This window comes from Phaeoacremonium minimum (genome assembly GCF_000392275.1).
Source record: "Phaeoacremonium minimum UCRPA7 unplaced genomic scaffold PA7_03_scaffold_483, whole genome shotgun sequence".
Taxonomy (NCBI): Eukaryota; Fungi; Ascomycota; class Sordariomycetes; order Togniniales; family Togniniaceae; genus Phaeoacremonium; species Phaeoacremonium minimum.
Genome location: NW_006921385.1, coordinates 33,840 through 56,524, shown reverse-complemented (window position 1 = coordinate 56,524; position 22,685 = coordinate 33,840). Strand labels below are relative to the sequence as shown.

At 50.6% G+C, this 22,685-nt stretch overlaps 5 protein-coding genes across 5 annotated transcripts; 3 read left to right on the top strand and 2 right to left on the bottom strand.

Moving 5' to 3' along the window:
- Window positions 1–4,948: 4,948 nt before the first annotated feature.
- Window positions 4,949–6,067, top strand: UCRPA7_6674 (putative methionine permease protein; the record flags this gene model as incomplete). Its single annotated transcript, XM_007919214.1, has 2 exons — window positions 4,949–5,611; window positions 5,669–6,067. The coding sequence occupies 2 exons, from the start codon at window positions 4,949–4,951 to the stop codon at window positions 6,065–6,067; spliced, it is 1,062 nt and encodes a 353-aa protein (XP_007917405.1).
- Window positions 6,068–7,215: 1,148 nt separating this feature from the next.
- UCRPA7_6673 (putative multidrug resistance protein fnx1 protein) lies at window positions 7,216–9,029 on the top strand (the record flags this gene model as incomplete). Its single annotated transcript, XM_007919208.1, has 3 exons — window positions 7,216–7,445; window positions 7,504–7,846; window positions 7,902–9,029. The coding sequence occupies 3 exons, from the start codon at window positions 7,216–7,218 to the stop codon at window positions 9,027–9,029; spliced, it is 1,701 nt and encodes a 566-aa protein (XP_007917399.1).
- Window positions 9,030–9,391: 362 nt separating this feature from the next.
- UCRPA7_6672 (putative pyruvate carboxylase protein) lies at window positions 9,392–14,176 on the bottom strand (the record flags this gene model as incomplete). The annotated part of the gene is made up of 7 exons (XM_007919207.1): window positions 9,392–9,502; window positions 9,558–11,573; window positions 12,036–12,061; window positions 12,333–13,179; window positions 13,246–13,307; window positions 13,366–13,485; window positions 14,056–14,176. 7 exons carry the CDS (start codon window positions 14,174–14,176, stop codon window positions 9,392–9,394), a joined length of 3,303 nt encoding a protein of 1,100 aa, XP_007917398.1.
- Window positions 14,177–17,556: 3,380 nt separating this feature from the next.
- On the bottom strand, window positions 17,557–19,704 carry UCRPA7_6671 (putative upf0041 domain-containing protein; the record flags this gene model as incomplete). Its single annotated transcript, XM_007919209.1, has 9 exons — window positions 17,557–17,818; window positions 17,921–17,993; window positions 18,254–18,340; window positions 18,819–18,878; window positions 18,930–19,017; window positions 19,068–19,376; window positions 19,431–19,502; window positions 19,595–19,603; window positions 19,675–19,704. 9 exons carry the CDS (start codon window positions 19,702–19,704, stop codon window positions 17,557–17,559), a joined length of 990 nt encoding a protein of 329 aa, XP_007917400.1.
- A 428-nt stretch (window positions 19,705–20,132) lies between these two features.
- UCRPA7_6670 (putative 60s ribosomal protein l11 protein) lies at window positions 20,133–20,772 on the top strand (the record flags this gene model as incomplete). The annotated part of the gene is made up of 3 exons (XM_007919205.1): window positions 20,133–20,135; window positions 20,191–20,329; window positions 20,396–20,772. 3 exons carry the CDS (start codon window positions 20,133–20,135, stop codon window positions 20,770–20,772), a joined length of 519 nt encoding a protein of 172 aa, XP_007917396.1.
- Between the last annotated feature and the right edge of the window lie 1,913 nt (window positions 20,773–22,685).

Genomic DNA, 22,685 nt, shown 5'->3' with positions numbered 1-22,685 from the left:
CTCGGATATGACAGAGACAATCCTTCCACTTGGGTTTTGGAGAAAATCAACATGCCAATGATCAACAGCATCGATGCCCGTGAGTTTGCACCCCGGGCTTGGGGTGCAATCTGCGAGCTTTGCGGTGGCGAGGAGCGCATCACAGAAAGGTCTCGTGATTGGGGTGACAACTTCATCGTCAATTTCGGTAAACCCAAGCTCAAGGGTCGGATCATCGGCCCCCGTGAAGTGGACAACTGGCACGTTGACGGCGACAACTTCATTCACTACCTGGACTCACCTGAGCAGGGACTTCTAGTTATTCCTTGTATTACAGATGTGCTAGATAATGGCGGCGCTACCTACATTTGCCCTGACGGCATCGGAGTTGTGGCAAAACACCTTCACGATAACCCACAGGGTGTGACGCCGTACATGGCACGCAGGGGGGAGGAAGACCAGTGGAACGAGTTCCAATGGTTCTGGGAGCAAATCAAGGATACGGAGAAGTGTAAACTTTTTCAGCAAATGACAGGAAAGTGTGGCGATGTTGTGTTGATGCACCCGCTGATGATGCATTCCGCTTCGAGAAACTCGCTCCACATCCCGCGCGTCATAACAAATCCCTCGGTCTCTCTGAAAGAGCCGTTCAACTTTAATCGGAATGACCCAAGGGAATACTCGTTGGTCGAGAAAAAGACTTTGAAAGAGCTTGGGGTTACAAACCTGCCAACTTGGAAGATACACGCCCCAAGAGAAAGGCTTACGCCAGGACGAGAAGGGATCCACGCGCGGATGAAAGAGCTCGAGTTGCGAAGACTAGCGGGCGAAAATGTTGGACCGGTCGCAGACACAGGAGTTGAGGTCCACCGAGAAGTTGTCACAGGTTTAGTATGGAAGAAGCCGGATGCTTTAGTTTAGACTTATGTTGTACTTGAACTTCAGTGACGTTTAGTCCAGTAGATCATACGATACCGGTTCTTGAAAATCAAACCCAGCATTATCCTGCACGGCTAGCTCAAAGGGGTTGAAATAGCCCGGCACACCGCCAACAAACTCTCCACCGTAAAGTCCTTGAAAGTGGACAGTGTCCTTGTCCCCTTGGCCAGGAGCGTGCTGTGGATGGTTGGGGCTCAATCCCATGCTTGATATGTCTCCAATTGCTCCTTCTGAATTGATAGGTGTGAGAACTTGAAAATTCTCAGGTTCATGTAATATGTTCTCAGATACGGAGGAGGAAGGATGATTACCATTCTGCTCTTTCGTTCCTCGGACTGCTTGTCGTTCGGTGCTGTTTTCGTCCTGCTCGATGTTTTCAAGTAACTCTTGGCGAGAATGCCGTCGCTTAAGGGGGAGCCCGTCATTAAGAGACGCTTCTGCAGAGCATTGATGACCCTGTCTCTGAACAACCTGACGAATCTCTTGTTGCTGCAGAGGCCGAAGAAAGTTTCAGTCTGTAGCCGAACTATTCGAGCAGGTATAGTTGGAGACATGACACTCACAATGATAGCAACCCGCGGTAGCCTCTTTGCCAACTCATCCAAGAATGAAACATTTGACTCCAACAATTCAGGGATGTGCCTTATTTGTTCCAAAATATCTTCAGGGTTGTCTCTTGGATCAAGATCTCGGCTAGCGAGTAGCACCTTGGTGTTCGAATGAACCAAAACAACGACTGTGGGATCAGAGACGAGAATGTGCTTGGTGCTCGCCACTAATTGCCAAAATCTGCTTTGGATCACAGCTGATTTGATAACTTGTTGTTGGCAGTATCTTAAGAAAGCTACATTGCTTGGGTTTTCATTGATGGACTCGCGAAACCCCGGAAGGCTGAAACGGTACAAGTCGTAGTGGCACTCGTGCCACCAAGACTTCAACATGATGAAAGTGATTCGCTGTGCAGCACTTGGTTGAAGATAGAGGTTTCGATCTGTGAACTTGAGATTCGAGGGAAGTTGCTCTCAAATTGAGAGAGCTGTTGGTGCAGGAAAGAAACTCGTTCTCCAATTGACTCGACATCGAGCTGAGATAGGTCGCGCATGAATCTATATAAGGACTTGTTAGAATAGAACTATGAGAGACATTGACACGCCTTTTCTTTACTTACAAGAGTATCTCACGCCAGATGTCAAAGAGTCTTATCAGAGCCGCAAAGCCGCCAACGTTGGGAATTTGAGTGTCCCCGCAGAATGCCTCCAGCTTTTCTGTTTTCACCTGTAAGTCAGCTAAATAATGATATTCATCACAGGGCAAAATCAGAGCATCCATGAATCTAGAGGAAAGCGAAAATTCATCTACTGTTCCAGCTAGAAGTCGGTCCAGTATGCGAATATTCCACATCATACGTCTTCGGCATTCCATTTCGCTGGATGACCTCGCTCCTGAATCTCCATTTATTTGCAAACAGTAAGCAAGCCGCGCTGCCATACCCAACAGCATCCACGCTTTCCCTAGACTTCTGTTCGAATGGTGATGGTTTGCCCATAGCAGAATGACTTGTAGAGTCATTATTGAAAATGTCCCCAAAGTATTCATAACATACTTGTCGATCTCCTCTGCCCATTGGGCAGCGAGCTCGGTCGCCTCGGTCGTCGGCGAGATGAATCTAGAGGCGGAGACCACAATGACCTTGAGAAGTATTGGTGGCGCTCTACCCTCGTCGATCTCCTGAAGAAGTGTCCCCTGGTGGAGAAATCCGTGGGTTGTAATCGGATAGACGTATTCAAAATAGGCCTCTACGCCTTGTCGAATTGTAATTTTCTTGGAACTTATCTCATCCGGAAGACTATGGCATGTTAGTGCAATCGTTATTGCATTGTTTATATGCTCTCTTACTAGTCTGCTGGGGGAACTCGGCCTCGTGTTTTATCGGACACCTCTCTAGATGTAAGAGGTGTCGGAATATCGTTACCACTAACTCGAATATCAAGCCTAGATTCAGGATCGGGTACGACGCTTTGACATAACTGTCTTTGAAGGCTGGCAGATGAACCCCGACCAAGATCGGCAGCACGTTTGCGGTCGCGTTTGGAAATAGGATAGCTACAGATCAACTCATTCTGTGTGCATCGTTGGCAACCGTCTTCTTCGCCAGAGCACTTCAACTTCTGCGCTGCGCAATTGGAACAGGCTCGGCGGGCTCTATCCCGGAGGATACCGGCCTCCGTAAGGTATCGAGATGGTATTGTTCTTTCTTGCCGCTCTAACATCGTTCCTTCTTAGTGTTACTTGTTTCTAGAAAGCTTGCGTTTCAGGAATTCCAGACCTTGACCGATGTGGACGTTCTCATACCGGCACTCAACTCCACGCTTTGCGCAGTTCGCGCACGGATTGGGAGCCGAGCTGTCGCATTTGAGCTTTGGGTAGTTAGCATGTCGCCAATGTTGCATGCTGGCACTTCGGGGTTCGATCACCTTACGTCTCCAACAAGTCCAGCAGCCAGTTCTACGGCTTTGTCGATGCATACTCATGATAGCGCGGAAATTTTACCTATATGAATGCTCTTGTAATGCATTTGGAAGAAAGAAGGGGAATGATATTGAGGTTCGTGTGCAGATGGCCCCGTATGGCTAGCATTGACCCGGAGCCCGAGAGCCGATGTGGGGATGCCGGGAACGACCCGGATGCAGCTCGAGAGCCGCGAAGCCCGGAGTCAGAATCCGAACATCAATCGAGAAGCACCGGACGACTTCAAGATAATGTTCACAGAAGACGACATTGTGAACGAATTTGCACACGTCTATTTGCGGTCTCGTTCTGTAGGCCTATCTGCCTACTCGACCATATCTAAATTCATCCTGAAATACGGTACCTTGGGTCCAACCCTTCGCGAATGAGGGTACCAGTGCTCAATGCTGAATCTGATTCCATCTGCGACACCGGGAAATGTTGGAGGGTTTTTGCGGTCCATCACAGCGTCCTTTGCACCTAATTCAAAGAGCAATGAGATGGTCATAGCGTCGACTTACAGTAATCTCTTGAGGAGAAGATGTTAGATAATTCCACAGTACGATAAGGATTTTCTTAGTTGCCAACAGGTGCCGAACGCCAGGATATATGGGAAAGCACTGTTTTTTTGGTGCTGATCGGCCGCTTATCCATAAGTGACACGGCAGGGCCAATGGCACGTTTTGATGGTGGCAGCTGTCATCAGCTCACCCCTGGCATTGCGTGCGATCGCTATCGATGGCGATATCCCCCCTATCACCACACAGATGGCCCGGTCCGCCACATAAGCCATACTTTAAAAGAGATGCGACAATCAGCGATCCATCTGATGTGATTAGTTCCCAGCAATCCTGTTGGCTGCAGTACTGTTTCACCCGCGCCCGCGGCTGAGACAGTGGGTGCGAAATTGGTCAGCATCACGGATCCCATGGGTGGCACTGCTCGGATATCCAAGGCAACACCACGACCCAGCTGCATGATGTGAGCCAGTCTTGCTGGCCGCAAAGCAGCCAGGTGCATATTAATGGCAGTGAGTGCCATCGAACTTGAAGATCAAACGAGACTGCCCGACACTATCGACGAAGCCGACGCGATGACACTCGACAGCCAAGAAGATCGCCCGCTGCTTGAGCGCGATTTTTCCACGGATGCACCTCCGGACGGACGAAAGTCGCAGGATAGCGATGATGAGGAGGTTGGCACCGTCGAGGACTATCCTCGCAATATCGAGAATAGCGTTTTACCAGAGACATCGAATCTAGGCCGGCATCTGACATGGCAGTCCGCTTACATCCTCGTGATATCGCGTGTCATAGGGAGTGGGATCTTTGCAACGCCTGGAGCTGTCGTTCGATCCACTGGTAGCATCGGTCTCTCGCTGCTGCTTTGGACTGTTGGGGCTATCGTCGCGGCGTGCGGACTGGCCGTGTCGCTTGAATATGGCTGCATGTTGCCCAGGTCTGGCGGGGAGAAGGTATATCTCGAATTCACATACCGAAAACCACGATTTTTGGCATCGACCATGGTAGCAGTCCAGGCAGTCATCCTAGGGTTCACAGCCAGCAACTGCATAGTCTTCAGCCAATATGTCCTGTTCGCCTTAGACATCGATGCAACAGACTTTGTTAGGAAAGCACTTGCCGTCGGGCTCCTGACTGCCATCACGATCGTCCATGCATGTCTACCCAAGACCGGCGTTGTTATTCAAAATGTATTAGGATGGATTAAAGTTGGGTTGATAATTTTCATGATCTTTGCCGGGCTCTTCGTGGTCATCTTCCAGCCTGGTCGTACAGCAGCCGATCCACGACAGTCGTTAACCTGGGATGGATTGTGGAAAGACTCCGACTGGAGCTGGGGAGTTGTCGCAACATCTCTTTTCAAGGTGTTTTACTCATACGCAGGTTTGAATAACGCGAACAACGTCCTCAACGACGTCAAAGATCCCGTCCGAACCTTAAAGTCTGTGTCTATTTCCGCTCTGGTTACCGCTCTTATTCTGTACACACTCGTTAATATTGCATACTTCATTGTTGTACCCTTGGACGAGATCAAGGAAAGCGGCGAGCTCATTGCAGCTCTTTTCTTTGAGCGCAGCTTTGGGCCGAACGTCGGCAAGAGGATCTTACCCTTAGCGGTCGCCCTCTCTGCGGGTGGCAATGTCATGGTCGTGACGTATGCATTGGTATGGTAATTACACATGGGCAAGACTAACATTGGTTGCTGACGTGCTTGTGTTCAGGCTCGATTAAACCAGGAGATTGCCCGACAAGGCTTCCTCCCCTGGGCTGAGCTTTTAGCTTCCTCCAAGCCATTCAACGCTCCGATGGGAGGCTTGATTGTACATTACATTCCTTCGTTTCTTGTCATTGCGCTTCCCCCGTCAGGAGATGTCTACTCTTTCATCCTCGACGTCGAAGGATATCCGGGCCAGTTCTTTGCTCTCGCCACATCGCTCGGTCTTATATGGCTGAGGTTTAGGAGGCCTGATCTGAACCGTCCTTTCAAGGCTTGGCTTGGTGCTGTTCTTCTCAGAGTAGCGTTGAGCCTCGCTCTAATAGCTGCGCCTTTCTTCCCGCCAAAAGAAAAGACGGGTGGTATCTTCTATGCTACTTACGCCATTGTCGGCATTGCTATGTAAGTCTTCAAGTTCTTGGCGCCTATATTTCCACACTAACACAATCATCGCAGAATACTATTCGGGTTCGCGTATTGGTATATTTGGACGATCCTGATTCCTCGATGGAAAGGCTATCGGCTAGAGGAGAAGTCGGACATATTAGACGATGGCGTTACAATCACCCGCTTGGTACAAGTACCACTTTAGATCTACTCCTCGTTATCTACTTAGACATAGAATGCCTCATGGATACCACAAATCCCGAGGCACGGTGATCGATAATTTTATAGCTAAATGTCGAGTAGCATATAGAGGATCACGAGGAGTCTTGGTTTCATTTCATCTTGTAATTGGGATAGGGAATCACTATTACATCAAAATTGGTGCCGAAAACTATCTAGAAATGGATGTTGGCTGTCGAACGACTACTGCGAGTATGCTAGGTACCTGGTAGTCAAGTGGTGGCTGCCTGGCAATCTGTAGGTCTGTAATGACACTGTAGCGGAAAGTGGCCTCAGACACTCTAGGACCTGAAATGCTAGGCGCGTAGTGCTGAGGTTGCTGATCTTTTGCCCGTGTCGATCTGGTCTGGTACATGTACTCTGCGGGTTCCAGGGCAGCATCTTTTACAATGTCAGCCTTCCAGAGCACTCTGTAGGCGGCGTAGGAATGTCACTGACCCGCATCTGAACACGGCACAATGCCGTGCTCCGTCGGGGCAAAATTGGAGTGACCCCTACCCCGACCGGAGGGACGACCCACACCGTTGGCCATTTGACGGAGACTTATATATCGTGAAAGCTCCCTCGCGCGTTCCTCCTTTATGCTTGGAGGTGCTTCGCTCTGCTTCGGAGACTTTAGCGGGCAATTGGAAGACCAGAAGGATTGCTGGCAAGGGCCCACCCCCACGGCTGGGGGAGATGGGGTAATACGCTGCTGAGGCTACGGCCCCCTGCGACGAAGGCTTCTGATTTGGAAATGATGTTGCGATGCCCAATCAGATCAATAACAGTATGTTTCCAGAAGTCTATGGCTGTGCCGCTTCTCGAAGTATATATCCAAGCGTTGGACTTGACAAAAAAGAGACAATGCCTGTTGCGAGATGATCAAGCACCATGGCTGGGACAGAGCACACGATCAAAGTACCGAACAACGACCAGAGAAGCACTATGACCAGCGAAGACTTGCCAGAGGTGCCGGCTGTACCACCCCAGAACGACACCCCCAAGGCCTACAATCGAGACTGGCGGTTCTGGGCCATCATCGCGACGCTGTGCGTCATCAGCATCCTTGCTTCGCTTGAAAACACGGTCGTGACTACTTCCCTCCCTTACATTGTCACCCAGTTGGACTTGGGCGAGAATTACGTCTGGGTGACAAACGTATTCTTCCTCACGAGGTACCTGCAATCTGAGACCGTAAGATTTGGACAGCATTATAGCTGACCATGCCAACAGTGCAGCAGTGCAGCCTCTGTTCGGCCAACTAGCGAATATCTTCGGCCGACGATGGGTGACCATGACCATCGTGGCGCTTTTCACACTCGGCAGTGGCATTTGCGGAGGCGCCACGAACGGGGCGATGCTCATCGCCGGTAGAGCCATCCAGGGCATGGGCAGCGGAGGGATTAACATGATAGTGGACGTGATCATCTCTGACCTTGTGCCGCTTAGAGACCGTGGCAATTACATGGCCTGCGTGCTGACGGTCTACTTCGTGGGGACTGCGCTGGGCCCCTGGGTAGGGGGCATCATTGTTGATTCCATTAGCTGGCGGTGGGTCTTCTACATCAACTTGCCGGTACGTGACCACTAAGCACCAAGACTAGAAGCACCAGAACTAATCCAGGAGACAGGTCGGCGGTATGAGCATGGTGATGATATTTCTCTTCCTTCAAGTTCGTTACAACAAGGAGATGTCTTTGTCCAAGAAGCTACAGCGAATCGATTACATTGGAAACTTCCTCATTGTCGCATCTACGGTCGCCATTCTTTACGCACTCACGTATGGTGGAGCCCTCACACCGTGGTCATCATGGAGGATCATCCTACCTCTCGTCCTCGGCCTTTTCGGTTTGATATTGTTCATGGTCTTCGAGACAGCCAACTTCGTCAAGGAGCCCGTGGTACCACCACGGCTCTTTGGCAACCGCACGTCAGCAACGGTCTTTTTCATAACATTACTCAACGCAATCCTCCTCTACTGGGTCCTATTCTTCCTACCAGTTTACTTCCAAGCCGTCCTCGGCAGCTCTCCCGCTCGAGCCGGCGTACAGCTACTGCCCATAATCGTCATTGCCGTCCCCGCTGCCATTATGGCCGTACTCCTACTCGCCAAGTTCGGCAAGTACAAGCCTTTGCACTTGTTCGGCTTCGCCGTCTCCACACTCGGAATGGGCCTCTTCACGCTCCTCGACGAGCACAGCAGCGCGGCGGAGTGGATCATCTTCCAGATCATCGCCGGAGGCGGTGGCGGCTTCGTGCTTAACACCTTACTACCCGCGTGCCAGGCTCCGCTACCGGAAAGCGACCAGGCGGCCATCACGGCAGCTTGGTCGTTCATCCGTAGCTTCGGTTCCATCTGGGGCGTCGCCATTCCCGCTGCCGTGTTCAACAATCGTTTCTCGCAGTTGGTCGTCAACATTAGTGATCCTCAGGCTCGCAGCATTTTCGGTGCAGGCGATGCGTATCAGTTTGCCTCGTCGAGCTTCCTGCAATCGTTTGCCCCTGACGTGAGGGAGCAGGTTGTACGTGTGTATAGCGAGAGCCTGAAGCGGGTGTGGCAGATCTCGATTGTCTTCGCTGGGGTGGCTTTCCTCCTTGTCTTCCTGGAAAAGCAGATCAAGCTGCGAACCGAGCTGGAGACAGAGTTTGGCTTGGAGGAGAAGAAAGCCGAGCAAATGGAAGATGCGGAGGGGAGTGTAGGTAAAGATCACCAGTCTTGCAAGACAGTGATTGAATCCGACGTTCAAAACTCGGCTTGATCAATGGTCCACGGGCATTACTTGTAGGTCGCAGAATCGTATCGGGTTACACTTCACCTTTTAGGCCCATCTTGTTTGGCTACTGAAAACATGAAATGAAACCATTGAAACCCGGTCTCGATTATTCACATTTAAAAGCAGGCTTGAAAAATGTTCGAAAAGAATCTGTTTGGTATGGGCTTAAACATGACATCAAAAAGACAATCCCATAACTATGCGTTTTCCAGTTTCAAAGGGTCGAGTCACCCCAATCTATCAATCTCCCGTCCAAACGACTGATTCATTGCAAGTCCACAAATCTACCACACCCAGCGAAAAGTTGCACCACGCAGTGAAAACCCCAATGGAGCGAGCGAAAGCACTTAGGCAGCCTTTGTAATCTTGCAAACTAGATCAGTTCCGTCGACAGAGTCGCCTTCCCTGACCATTAGTGAAGAGACCTTGCCGTTGTGCGGGGCAGAGATGACCATTTCCTGTGAACAATTCGTTAACTAGATATCGGGGTTTTTCATAAAGCATTAGACTTACCATCTTCATCGCAGACAGAACGGCAAGAGGATCGCCCTTCTTGACCTCGGATCCGTCCTTGACTCGAAGCTCAACCAACACACCAGCCATCGGAGCACCGACCTGGCTGGAGTCGCTGGGGTCGGCCTTGGGTCGGCTGACGTTTTCGACGCTCGCTTGCTTGTCGTCGACAGTGACTTGTCTGACTTCCCCATTCATTTCGTAGAAGACCTCACGCTGGCCAGTGTTCTCGCTAAGAGGACCGACGGCAAGCAACTTAAGGATGAGAACCTTACCCTTCTCAAGCTCAACGTGGAACTCCTCGCCAATCTCAGGCTTCGAAAGGAAGTACTTGGTGGGCAGAACTGACAGGTCGCCGTACTTCTGAATGAACATCTTGTAATCCTCGAAGACCTTGGGGTACATGACATACGAAGCGACATCGCACTCAGTAACGCCACCACCAAACTTCTTAGCAAGGTCGCGCTTCACCTTGCCGAAGTCGACGGGCTCGAGGAAGAGACCCGGCCGCTTGTCAAGCTTCCTGCGACCACGGAGAGCATTGCTGCGGAGGGGTTCGGGGAATCCGCCGTATGGTTGACCCATCATACCCTCGAAGAATTCTAGAACTGAGCCAGGGAAATCTAGCTCAGCTGCCTTCGCTTGCACATCCTCCGAGGAGAGCTTGTTGGAGACCATAAACTGAGCCAGATCGCCAACAACCTTGGAAGTTGGCGTGACCTTGACGATGTCGCCGAGAAGATCATTGGCGTGCTCATACGCCTTCTTGGTTTCGAGCCACTGTGAACCCAGGCCAAGCTGTTGAGCCTGGAACATCATGTTGGTTAGCTGGCCGCCTGGAATTTCATGCTCGTAGACCTCAGGATCTGGTCCAGCAAGGTGAGCCTCGAATGGCGAGTAGAGAAGGCGGAGTTGCTGCCAGTAGGTGTCAAGGGCTCGGACATGATGAACGTTCAGGCCCGGGTCGAGGTCGCTGCCCTCGAGAGAAGCCAGTACAGCGTTGATGCTGGGCTGAGAAGTCATACCAGACATACTGTCCGTAGCGGCGTCAACGGCGTCGGCACCGGCCTGAGCGCAAGCAACCATCGAGGCCACACCGGTACCCGCTGAGTCGTGAGTGTGGACGTGGATTGGTAGATCCGGGTACTTCTTTCGAATAGAGCCAATAAGCAACTTGGCAGCGTGAGGCTTTAAGACGCCGGCCATATCCTTGATGCCGAGAACGTGGATGTCGAGAGCAACAAGCTTGTCAACCAGGTCAAGGTAGTATGGCAAGTTGTACTTCTTCTTGGGGTTGAGCATATCTCCACTGTAACAGACTGTGCCCTCAACAACACCTCCAGCCTTGTGAACGGCCTTGATACCAACCTCAAGCTGGTCGATATCGTTCAAAGCATCGAAAACTCGGAAAATGTCTACGCCGTTCTTCTTTGCTTGGTCGACAAATTGATCGATGGCATTATCGGGAAGAGACGCGTATGCAACGCCATTGGCGCCTCGAAGAAGCATTTGAAAGGGAATGTTGGGAATCAGCTTGCGCATTTTCCTCAAACGATCCCAAGGATCCTCGTAAAGGAATCGATATGCCACATCAAAAGTTGCGCCTCCCCAACATTCTAGACTGTAGAGATTCGCGAGAGCATGGCTCGTCTCCTTGGCAATGTTGCAAAGATCCACAGTACGGACACGAGTTGCCAGCAAAGACTGATGAGCATCTCGCCAAGTGGTGTCCATAAGCAGAGTTCCCTTGTATTCACGAACAGCCTTGGCGAACGCCTTGGGTCCTTGCTCGACAATGATCTGTCTCCAACCCTTCTGGCATGGCTCGGTAACATCGATCTTGTTACCAGCCTCATCCAAGAGCACAGGGTGAATGATATCACCTTTGAACTTTGGCTCACCAACTTGACCCTTGATACTACTGCCGTTGACGGCAAGATCTCCGAGGTAAGCCAACAATTTTTGTGCGCGATTCTGACCACTGACAAGATCGAATAGCTGTGGAGTATCATCGATCTACAAAATCTGGAGTCAGCATTTCTTGATGGCCATATCAGCTTTAAAAAACGGAAGTTACGTACGAACGTAGTCCAACACGTTCCTTCTATAAACGTGGGGTGTGTAAGCAGAGAGGTAACGAAGGGAATGTTTGTCTTCACGCCTCGAATTCGAAACTCAGTCACGGCCCTGAGTGATTTTCTTCTCGCTACAATGTTCGGAATCAGCAATTGGCCTTTGAGAATAGTAAGGTAGTAAGAGAGGGTCTTGATACGCCGTATCTCAGGCGTAAATCTCCGCATTTCCCGTGTCTTTCTTTGCAGTACTCGAAAGTTGACCATAGCAAGTGTAAAAAAACTCTAGAAGCTCACCTATCTCATACGTGCTACCGTGGCATGATACCTATATTATTATGTAATGTCAGCTTATAGCAATTTTCAATAGATCGGAGAAAGGAATCCTCGTTCTCGGACCACTAACCTTGCAAAGCATCGAGTCATAGTATGCTATTTGCGATCACAGTTAGCTAAACAATCCGATATTTTGTTGGAGAACAAGTTTAACGACCAGTGAACAGATAGAGGAGCAGGAGGGAACCCCAGAGCCCAAGAGTATTGAAGGTAGTAAACGGGTAGCGTTTAGTAGCAATCCACGAAATTCATGAACACTCAAGAAACCTCGACAACTCGGATCGACTAATCAAAAAGGAAAAGACACCGAAGCTGTTTGAGAGGGATAATGTGGTACGAAATATGAGAAAAGGGAGTGGCTGCTCACGTGTAATGACAGCCCCTGCAAACCCATTGCCACCATCGAGACGAACACCATTGCCGCCAGCGGATCTGTATACTTCAATCTTCCCGGTATCGGGTTGAAACGCCTTCGATGGATCTTCTGTGGTGATTCGGCATTGAATGGCGAAGCCGCGGGTCGAGATGCGGTCCTGGGTGAGGCCAAGCTGCTGAAGGGTAGCGCCCGCAGCGATCTGAATCTGAGCAGCAACAATGTCGATGCCGGTAATCTCCTCGGTGATAGTGTGCTCGACTTGAATACGGGGATTGATCTCGATAAAGTAGTAGCGGTTCTGCTGGTCGACCAGGAACTCAGCGGTACCGGCGTTGCGGTAGTTGACGGACTTGGCCAGCTTGACAGCGTCGTTCAGGATAGCATCACGAACTTCGGTAGGAAGATCCTTGGCCGGGGCAATCTCGACGACCTTCTGATGTCTTCGCTGGACTGAGCAGTCACGCTCGTACAGATGGACAATGTTGCCGTGGTTGTCTCCAAGCAACTGGACCTCAATGTGCTTGGGCTTGTCGAGGAAACGCTCAACAAAGACAGTGCCATTGCCAAAAGCAGACTTGGCCTCAGAAGTAGCTCGCTCAAAAGCCTCCTTGAGCGACTCCTGGTCTCGCACAACACGCATGCCACGACCACCACCGCCATATGCTGCCTTGATGATGATGGGGAAGCCATATTGATCCGTGAAGGACTTCACCTCCTCAAACTTCTCAACCGCACCTTTTGTACCGGGGACGACGGGGACATCGGCAGCGATGGCAAGTTTTCGGGCAGAGACCTTATCACCAAGGGCGTCGATAACATCTGGAGAGGGGCCGATAAACTGAAGAGGGAGTTTAATGTTAGCGTAGCTTAGCAACAAACGCAGCACAGCGAATTGGCCTCTTACAATCAAACCCGCCTTCTCGACATTACGAGCGAATTCTGCATTTTCGGAGAGGAACCCATAGCCTACGTTGCATATGTTAAAAATGTTTGAAATCGCACTGCTTTACAATATCAGCCTTACCAGGATGGATCATCTGGGCGCCATGCTCCAGGGCAATCTTGATGATCTCGTCGCCAGCGAGATAAGCTCCAACTGGAGTATACTGTCCGCGCTTACCAATGACGTAGGCTTCGTCGGCCTCTATAATAATGATATCAGTGCAGTCCAAAGCCATTAAGGGTAAAATAATCGCTCATACTCTGCCTGTGCATGCTAAGACGATCCTCATAACTACACAATTAGTTGACTGCAGAGGATCTGGAGCTCTAAGGACTGTACCTGAAGACAGCGATGGTGTGAAGTGACAGTTCGTGGGCCTATTTTCTCTCGTTAGACAAGACTGCTCGCCTCCTGCGGCTCAACGGTAGAAAGTAGCTTGACAATTCGCAGGAGGAGCGATAAGAGACACATACCGTTCTGAAAATCTGTAGCGCATTGTCGTGTGAGCTTGGACCTTGCAATAGAAGCTTCTTGAGAGATCAGTAGGCAACATACACGGATGGCTATCGGAAAGGGCGGTTAGCAAGACGATCGGCTGCAGCGCCAGAGCAGAAAGGGACATTAACTTACGAATTTCACCTCGGTTGGCCACTGTTGCGCGAGAAAGGAGCTTGTCAGCATTGTTGTTACCCCAATTGGGGCCCAATTGGGTGCTCTGGAAGCATCACTAGATGCGCGAGGGGCCCCCAGAGCAATAGAGAGCAAACGCACCGAGGATCTTGTTCAATTGCATGATGGTGGAATTGGCACGGATGCGATGAATGGTCTGAGGCGGCGCAACGCCATCCTCAAAGACGTCCTCATACTGGGACGCAGTCCCGTTGTCGGCCATGGTGACTCAATTGACCGCGAGGGACGGGATATCGTGGTAAAGAGTCGGACAGAGGAAGCTGTCGAGAGCTTCTCTTGTGTTGGGAGATGACAGTTGATCCGCGGGGTGGATTGATGGTGGGGTGTTCGATTTCCAGCAAAAAGCCAAAGCTCTGGTGGAGCTCTCGGCTAGAAGGATGCGCCGGCGATTCTTCAGCTGCCAGCAAGCTTCTGACCGGGCAGCAAGCAGGCAGACAGGAATGATGCCAGGTATGCGACAGAGAGGGGAGACACTGGAATGTAGAGATCCCAGAGGGTGAGGTTATGACTCAATACAATCAAATGTATCACACTCTCGGACAGCTACCGGAGAAAGAGACAAGAAAAGAGAGGGACCAAAGTCAAGAGTGTGGACGGGGCAAGGCGAACCTTAAAAGTGTTCTGCTAGTCTCAGACCCAACCAGGGCTTAGGGCAGTTGGAGAGTGAGTCGTGAGGTGAAGAGAGAAGCTTGGAAGGTGAGGGGATTTCTGCTCCCGTCTGGTCTCTTGAGGTTAGTTCAGGTACTTTGTCGGTTTGTCTTTAATCACTCTATTACTCTACGCATATATTCATGTGCGAGACTTCTGTCGCAGCCACGACAGCTTCCCCCGGTCTGTCTCAGTCACAGTAGCTGATCCCGGCATCATACAGTAGTAGTGTCCAGCAGGTCACTACGCTATGAAGATACAATTTACAGGTATTCGATCGCCCAAAGTGGGATGCATGGCCGGTGGCCCTGGCCAGAGATCATCGAGCCCGGCGGGCAAATCACCGGTTACGTACTGAGTAGTAGTCGCGCATTTTGGGGGCTAGTCCTGTGGAGGAGCTGCGCCAGTGCATCGGTTTGAGGCGGCAGAAATAGCAGTATCCGAACCAAACACCCCCAGTGGTTGAGCCCGTGTATCTGGCATGATCCACTGGCCTGGTGTTGATACAACCAAGTGGGCTGTTTCTCACTGCAAGTCACAGCATCTTTCTATCTCACGGCGCTCAAGTCAAGTGTCTCATTGTTTCGGTGGCCATTGGATAGTCTTACATGCTCTCTAGTCTTGACGGCGATACAAGGTGCAGAATGACACTGTCGGTGACAGGACAAAAGTTGGCAGATCCTGGTGGGTGTAGCAGAGCCATTGATTAGTTTTCCCCATTCAAATTCCCATTCACATCAGGCAAGCTAGCAATGTACTTTACTCGAGCTATGGCTTCAGCCATCCCACCTGGCTGGCATGTGCTACACTAAGGCAAAGACCTCCTGGCCCCTGGCCCCCCACCGATCAAACATATCCCTGGCCAATCTTTCTGGTCATGCGTGCTACAGAAACCAGTGGGATGGCGCGGATTGGCACCTTTCCTTTTTATCAAATAATTGCCGCTTTGACACCAACTATCAGGTAGGGCAGAGAGACAGATGTGCTCTATGCAAGCGCACCAGTATTAAATTGTAAGTAATGGGGGAGATTGGGCTGCATATTGTAGTGCACGCAGATAGTTACATGATGTATATATACCGGGAATACTTCACGATGCAAGATACAACCAACCAGGACTGGTCCTCATCCACTAGATGCCTTAGCCAATTGAGACCAACGTTTACTAACGGCTCTTCCTCCATCATGATCACCATTAATCCTGCCAGTAGGAAACAACAATGGGCAGCTTTGTCCTCGGTTCTTCATTACGATAAGACCCGATCCAAACATCATTGATGGCCTTGAGATCCGTAGTTATCGGTCAACTCGGTCAACGCGTTTTCGTGAAGCCGAGGATAACGGCACCCTGAGCCTCAAACGCGTCTCGGCTTAAGAGGGGACGAGGTGTTCCTGACTATTTTCGAGCGCCTCCCATCGCGGGGTAAGGCGCCTCTGTTTCTCCAGAACTTTCATACTTGTGCCCCTAACGTTATCATGTCGTGCCCAGTTCGGGCCAATGTCGACGGCTACTATGCTGAGGGCCATCAATGAACCGAGATCAGACCCGCTCCCGTCCGTCAGCCTTCGCTTTTCCTGAACCGACTGATATCAGACTTCCCCTTCCCCCGGCCTCACTCATCACTATTCACCTTGGAAATCTAAGATCGCCTGCGGCATGTTGCAGACGCCACTGGAAGCACTGACCCCCTTGATGCCGTACATGTACAAAGCTGCTCTCCTGCATTGCATTACTGCTTAGTATGCGCTAGCAATTACGACTTGAGGTATTAATTGTTCTGCACTTTTCTTGGCTCTCACGCAGCAGCAGCACCAGCAGAGGGAATTGACAAGCTCCGGCCTCTAACAAACTGAGCATTGACTCATATCCAGCCGCTTGGATTGGCTCGTGAAGCTGGTCCCCAGAAAGAAAGCCCATCTACTCCGCGAGTGGACACTTCTCTCGTAGTTTGCTTGTGTCATCGTTGAAAATTAGAGCTCAATTTTTCTATAGCTCAACAACACCTCAGCTCCGACCTCGGCTACAGCGGTTAATGCAAGCACGTACCACCTAGGTAAGGCTGATGAAATGATTGATGACAAGGCTCAATGGGCCCTTCGATCGCCAGAACATCCTTTACCTCTAACTACGCTTCTTTGGGACATGGTCGTCTTCTTGGCTAGATCAGCTATATTGTGAAGCACATCTGCAACGGCCAAAACTTTTCTCTCCCCAACCGTACTGGCGGCTAAACATGGCTTTTGACGGCACCCTGTCACCGAACTTGGTCCGAACTTCGGTGTTGATGGAGCTCTCGCGATCATTGTGTGATGTAAACGTAACAATATATTATATCCCTAGGAGTCATTCCCTCTGAGTCACTTGCAGGATGCTGGCGCATGCTACGAGATGCCGGATTCGTGGAGGTTCCCGGTCCCGGATGAACCAAACACGAAACAGCCAGGCGTTCAATCAACATGAGGTTTGCCGGTTTGGGTTTCGTGCGTATGCCATACACTACTCCGTGAATATTGTACGATAGCCCGCGGGCATCTCTAATGGAAAACTCTATGGCGCCAATACCGTGCTCCGGTCCGTGCCTCGGCCAACCCCGTCTGCCGAAGTTATCTTTAGCAGTACCGGAACAGCCAAGCATACAGAGCGAAACAAATCCGTTTCAAGCGCTAGCCAGACAGCTTCTCTTTTTTTGTTTTAAGATCAAGTAAATACTACTCCATTAAGCATTGCTTGCTGCATAAATCCATGTTGGCTGCTATTTCCATATCCCTTGGTAGCAATCGGCTGTCTGAATACACCCGCATGATACAGACCCTTATAAACCGTTCCACCGCTAGCTGTGGCAACCGCCCAGACGCCTTGAGAGTCTGCCATGCCCGTTTGTCGACATTGTTTCCGTCTTTTAGAGAGTGTCTCTAACTCTAGATGACGAAGCTTTATTTGCTTATGGCTTCCTTGACCTGACCTTCAACCTTCTTCGCCTCGCCCTTAGCCGTGTCCAGAGCTCCCTGCACGCCCAGCTTCTCCTTGCCTCCCCATCTGTTGTAGTCCAAGAATCGGTAGCCCTGTGTCAGCTGGGCGCCCTCGTTGACGAAGTGGCACAGGAACAGGAGGTAGTTCTTCGGAGTGACGGCCATGGAGTAGCGCATAAAGGTCGCGGAGTAGATGCAGAGGGCAAAGGTCATGGGCCCAGAGATTCTGTCCAGGGTTAGCTCGTCACCGAGTCCAATTTGCACCTCATAGAGCTAGAGCTCTCGAAAGATGACCGGGTGGGCAAGGTAGGTAAAGATGGAGACGTACAGTTCAGGACTCTTTTGCGTGTCCATGACAGCTGCGATGGGAATACCGAAGTTCGATACTGGACCCCAGAAATCTGAGAGAATTGGTCAGCTTCTTGCACTTCAAGAGATGTTTCTTGGAAACCAAGATAGCGCCGAGGAAGCTAGTTTATCATCCAAACTTATGAAGCTTTCGCAATGACCGCAGCAAAATCCAAGTTGCTTAACCGTGCGGGAATGAAGCGCGACGAGTGCAGCATCACCAGGTGTGGAAGACAGCTCTGGAAGTTTTTGTTCCGGGAGTATCGGGGGATGTCCGATGACGGCATGCGCGAAGGAAATGTAGTTTACATACGTGTTGAGCAGACATAGTCGGTGACTGGGTTTGAGCGAATCTTCGCGTTGATAGCTTTGACAAAGGCTGCCATTTTGACGGCTTGTGCTGTCAATTGAATGTGATGGCAGTTGGTTGTGATGTTGGGGTATCTCAAGGTCAATGTTGAATCTCCGTAAATAAATTTGGGCTCCCGTCATTGGACAGTCGCAATGTCAGGTACGTGCTTTCCCATCTTGAGGGGGTCACGTGCGCCATCTCTATAGTATCAACGCCAGAGGCATAGCATCTGGATAATGTTTGAATTAGAGATTCACGCGCAGTAATACGGGTTTGCATGTCTTCATCTTGTTCCATTCTCAAACAGAAAGACCCGAGTCTATGCTAGAGTACAGCAAGGTATCCTCCAATCTGTGATTTTCGCAACCCACCCTGAACGCCGACCAAAGTGCAATATCCTGTCACCGAACAACTGCCCTGCTTCATATGAGGCTTCCAGACACGTCCAATCATCTTCGAGGAGGAGGGTTGAACCCTGCAGGTGGAGGGCCGCCCGAGGGGAAGCCAGGCGGTGGGAATTGGCCACCTGGTCCGGGAGGGAAACCGGCAGGAGGGAAACCACCAGGGAATCCAGGCGGTGCGCCAGCTAAGGTCCAGTTAGTATTCAGCATGGAGGTACTTGTGTATGTTGACTCACGACCACCTCTGCCTCCAAATCCAGGTGCGCCAGGGAATCCAGGGAAGCCTGCAGGAGGCGCGCCAGCTCCAACACCAGCAGCAGGGCCCTAGACGGCATTAGTTTGCAACATACAAATACATTTAGCAAGAAACTTACAGCGAGAGACATAGGGGGAGCAGCACCTCGGCCAGCCGGACGCGCAACACCAGGGCCAGCTGCGAGAGTCGATGAAATGCCTCCACCAGAAGTCTTGCCCAAGCGAGCACTAGGATCCGCTGGCGGGGGAGACTCGACGGATAACGAGACAATATGAGCACCGCGAACAATTGTTAGACCTAGAGTTCGTTTCTCTTCCTGTTCGATAGTCTGGCCTGATGAGCTTGCTGCGCCGGGAGCTGCAGGCTTGTTCTGCTTCTTCTTAATGCGTCGAAATTCTTCGGTATCGGCAAGAACTAGGTTCATGTGCTACGGTGTTGTTAGCTACTGAAATAACGCATAATCCGAACTGTATAAGCGTACCTTGTCGAAAGCCAGCATCTGCCCGGTCATCTGACGGCCATCGTTCAAGGTAACTCTCATCCGGTAGTTGATCTGCAATTGATATCAGCATCATTCTCCTCCCATGGATACTTCGATTCAGATAAAGATAAAGCGGAATAGGGTTTGTTCGCAAATGTACGTACGTAGCCGGCCTAGAGATGCAGTTGTTAGCATGAGCACACCAACGCCCAAGAGCATGAGGATCGCGGTGAGGGATACTGACCATCTTGCCCTGCTTGTTGCCGGACGCCATGATTGGTAGAAGTAGCTGCAAGCAGCTGCTTCAACTATGCTCAAAAATTGGACTTTGGTTTGCGAAGTCACTGATTGACTTCTTGGTCGCGGTCTCGATAGCTCCTCTCAAAGCTCTCAAGTCCAGCGATGGGTGTTTGGATGCCAAAGGAATTTTTAGCTCCAATAGACGCGGCTGAGGAGAAGGCTACGAGCCTCTCTACCGCCACCAGCTGAAGCTTGGGCCAACACAGATTCTTGCGCTAGCCGGGTCTAGATTAGCGCTTCGTCGCCAACCATTCCGCCAATCATTTGTTAGGGCATCTTAGAGGAGGAATTTGGGCACACACTTTTTTCTCAAAATTCCCACTACATCAACTCCATCCTTCAACCATCGCCAGAGTTCCTCGTCGACTTTCCAGTCACGACAATTGACATCACCCAGCCATCATGGTACGGTATTCACATCGCTCTAAAATATGATTCATTGCTGATGGTGATTTTCCAGTCTGAGAAGGCCCAGAACCCCATGCGGGAGCTCCGCATCCAGAAGCTCGTCCTGAACATTTCTGTCGGCGAGTCTGGTGACAGACTGACCCGTGCCGCCAAGGTGCTCGAGCAGCTGTCCGGTCAAACCCCCGTCTACAGTACGTCAACTCGATCTCCCGGACTTTGATTTTTGAAGGATGTAAATACTGATAATTTCTGTACAGGTAAGGCCCGTTACACCGTCCGTACCTTCGGTATTCGACGTAACGAGAAGATCGCTGTCCACGTCACCGTCCGTGGCCCCAAGGCTGAGGAGATTCTCGAGCGTGGCCTGAAGGTCAAGGAGTACGAGCTGCGCAAGCGCAACTTCAGTGAGACCGGCAACTTCGGCTTCGGCATCAGCGAGCACATCGATCTTGGTATCAAGTACGACCCCGCCATCGGTATCTACGGCATGGACTTCTACGCCTGCATGACCCGCCCCGGTGAGCGCGTCGTCCGCCGCCGCCGATGCAAGGGCACCATCGGCTCCAACCACCGCATCAACCGCGACGAGACCGTTAGATGGTTCAAGCAGCGCTTCGACGGCATCGTCCGATAAATCTCTGGGGTTTTGTGAACTGGAATTTTGCATGGTTCATGGAGTGAAATCGGGGTTCTAAAATGGTTTCCGGACGTGTACATGAAGCAATACCTGACGAACAAAGTTTCGTCATTCTCTCTAGCTTGACTTGAATTTATTCGGTCGAGCCACGGCCTCAGAGACCGACCGGCATCATGCCGGCTTTCCCTTCTGCTTGTCATACGTGATGTCCGTAGTTCGTATAGCGCAGGCATACATTGCCGTAACGAAGACATGCATGCATTGCAAGGATATACAACTTATGTTTTAATGTTGTTAGTGAATGGGTCAGTATAGTTAAAGCATCACAGAATATCGAAGAGTTTTCGCCGAAGAGCAGACATTTGATTACTCCAGGTCAATCCTTCCCCGCGTAAAGTACATTAATCTCGGGCGGCCACGCCCGCCCAGTATCAAAATCTGTTGCTGTAGTCATGGAGCAATGCCTCTGCATCCCCTGATATGTCTGCACCTCTCCCCATCTCAAATAGCCGCATTCCATGCCAAAAGACCGCATTGTCGGATGACAAGCTGCACTGATGGCTGCACTACATGTTCCAGCAATGGGCATTGTGGATGGCATATGCCATTTGCCTACCCATAGCAGTAAGACGAACAAGAATCCGCAGATGATCATGGTAACGAGCATCGCAATGGGCGAATATCCAATGTTGGACACCAGGTGTTCCGGGTCGACAACTCCGTTCTCGTCAAACGCTTGGATTCGAACAGGGAATATGGACTGTGATAACAGGTAGTGCATAAGTGCCTGCATAAGGGTAAGGAAGGTCGCCTGAAACCACGGCAAACCCATGAGCCAAAGACTTCGTTGCCGGCCACGAGGTTCAGTCACCATGAGTGTTTGAGGTTGGTATTCAAACCGGCTCCAGTCCCGGGCGAAAGCCATGGAGGTGTAGATATCCATGTATAATATCCACATTACTGCGAGGATAAACTGTGGAAGGTTGGCTATTGCCGTTATCCTGAGAACGCTGGCTTGCACTGCGCCCTCGCCCATTCCCAACATATCAGTGTTGACTTTTCCAAAGTTGCTGAAGAAGTGGAACTTATGAGATGAGTCTTTCGCCATCGTTATAGCCTCGAGCATCATTATGAACATGAGAAATATTATCATGACGACACTTGATTGTGGTTTGTTAGTTCCAGACAGACTCAGGTAGGATGCTGATCAAAGTACTATACCTTGCACAAAAGAATAGCCATCTATGCCTCGTCGCGCCCCTCCAGGAACGTCGGAGGCGTCCTCTGTACGGCTTGGCTTGAGGTCGATCCCACAGCTTCTTCACTCCTTTACGTGTAGCCAAACACATGCCAAACGTGGCATTGTCTTCTATGTTAAGGAATGAAGCAGCAGCATCTCCAGGGCATGCAAGCGGCTGTTTTTCTCTGCTCAAGTACACCAATACAAGTACCATACCAGTCAGCTTCACCGCGTTAGAAACAATTAGTAGAGCTGTAATTGTTGGAGAGTATTGAACAGAGCAGGGTGGTTCGAACTTCTCACTCAAACAATATAGAACTGTCTGGTTGAAAATTTCCCAGTCCCGCCAATTGTCTATTCCAATGATTGAGAAGATGTCTTTCGCCCTTGTATCGCATTTATCGACGAACGCATTCCGGGCAGGGTCAAAAGTATCCCTGTCTGATTGTCTTTTACCGCATATCCAATTGTTGGCATTCTTCCCAGCAAACGAAGTGTCAAATTGGAAAATTTGGCTGACTTCTTCGCTACTCTCTGTAGTCGGCACATCTGCTGCTACGATGAGCACAGTGCGATGTTTCCTCTGAAAAACGTCGGAATACGCGCTAACGCAGTCCTGATTTGTGAGATTCTCGTAGGAAGAAATAGATGATTGGATATTCTTGAAACT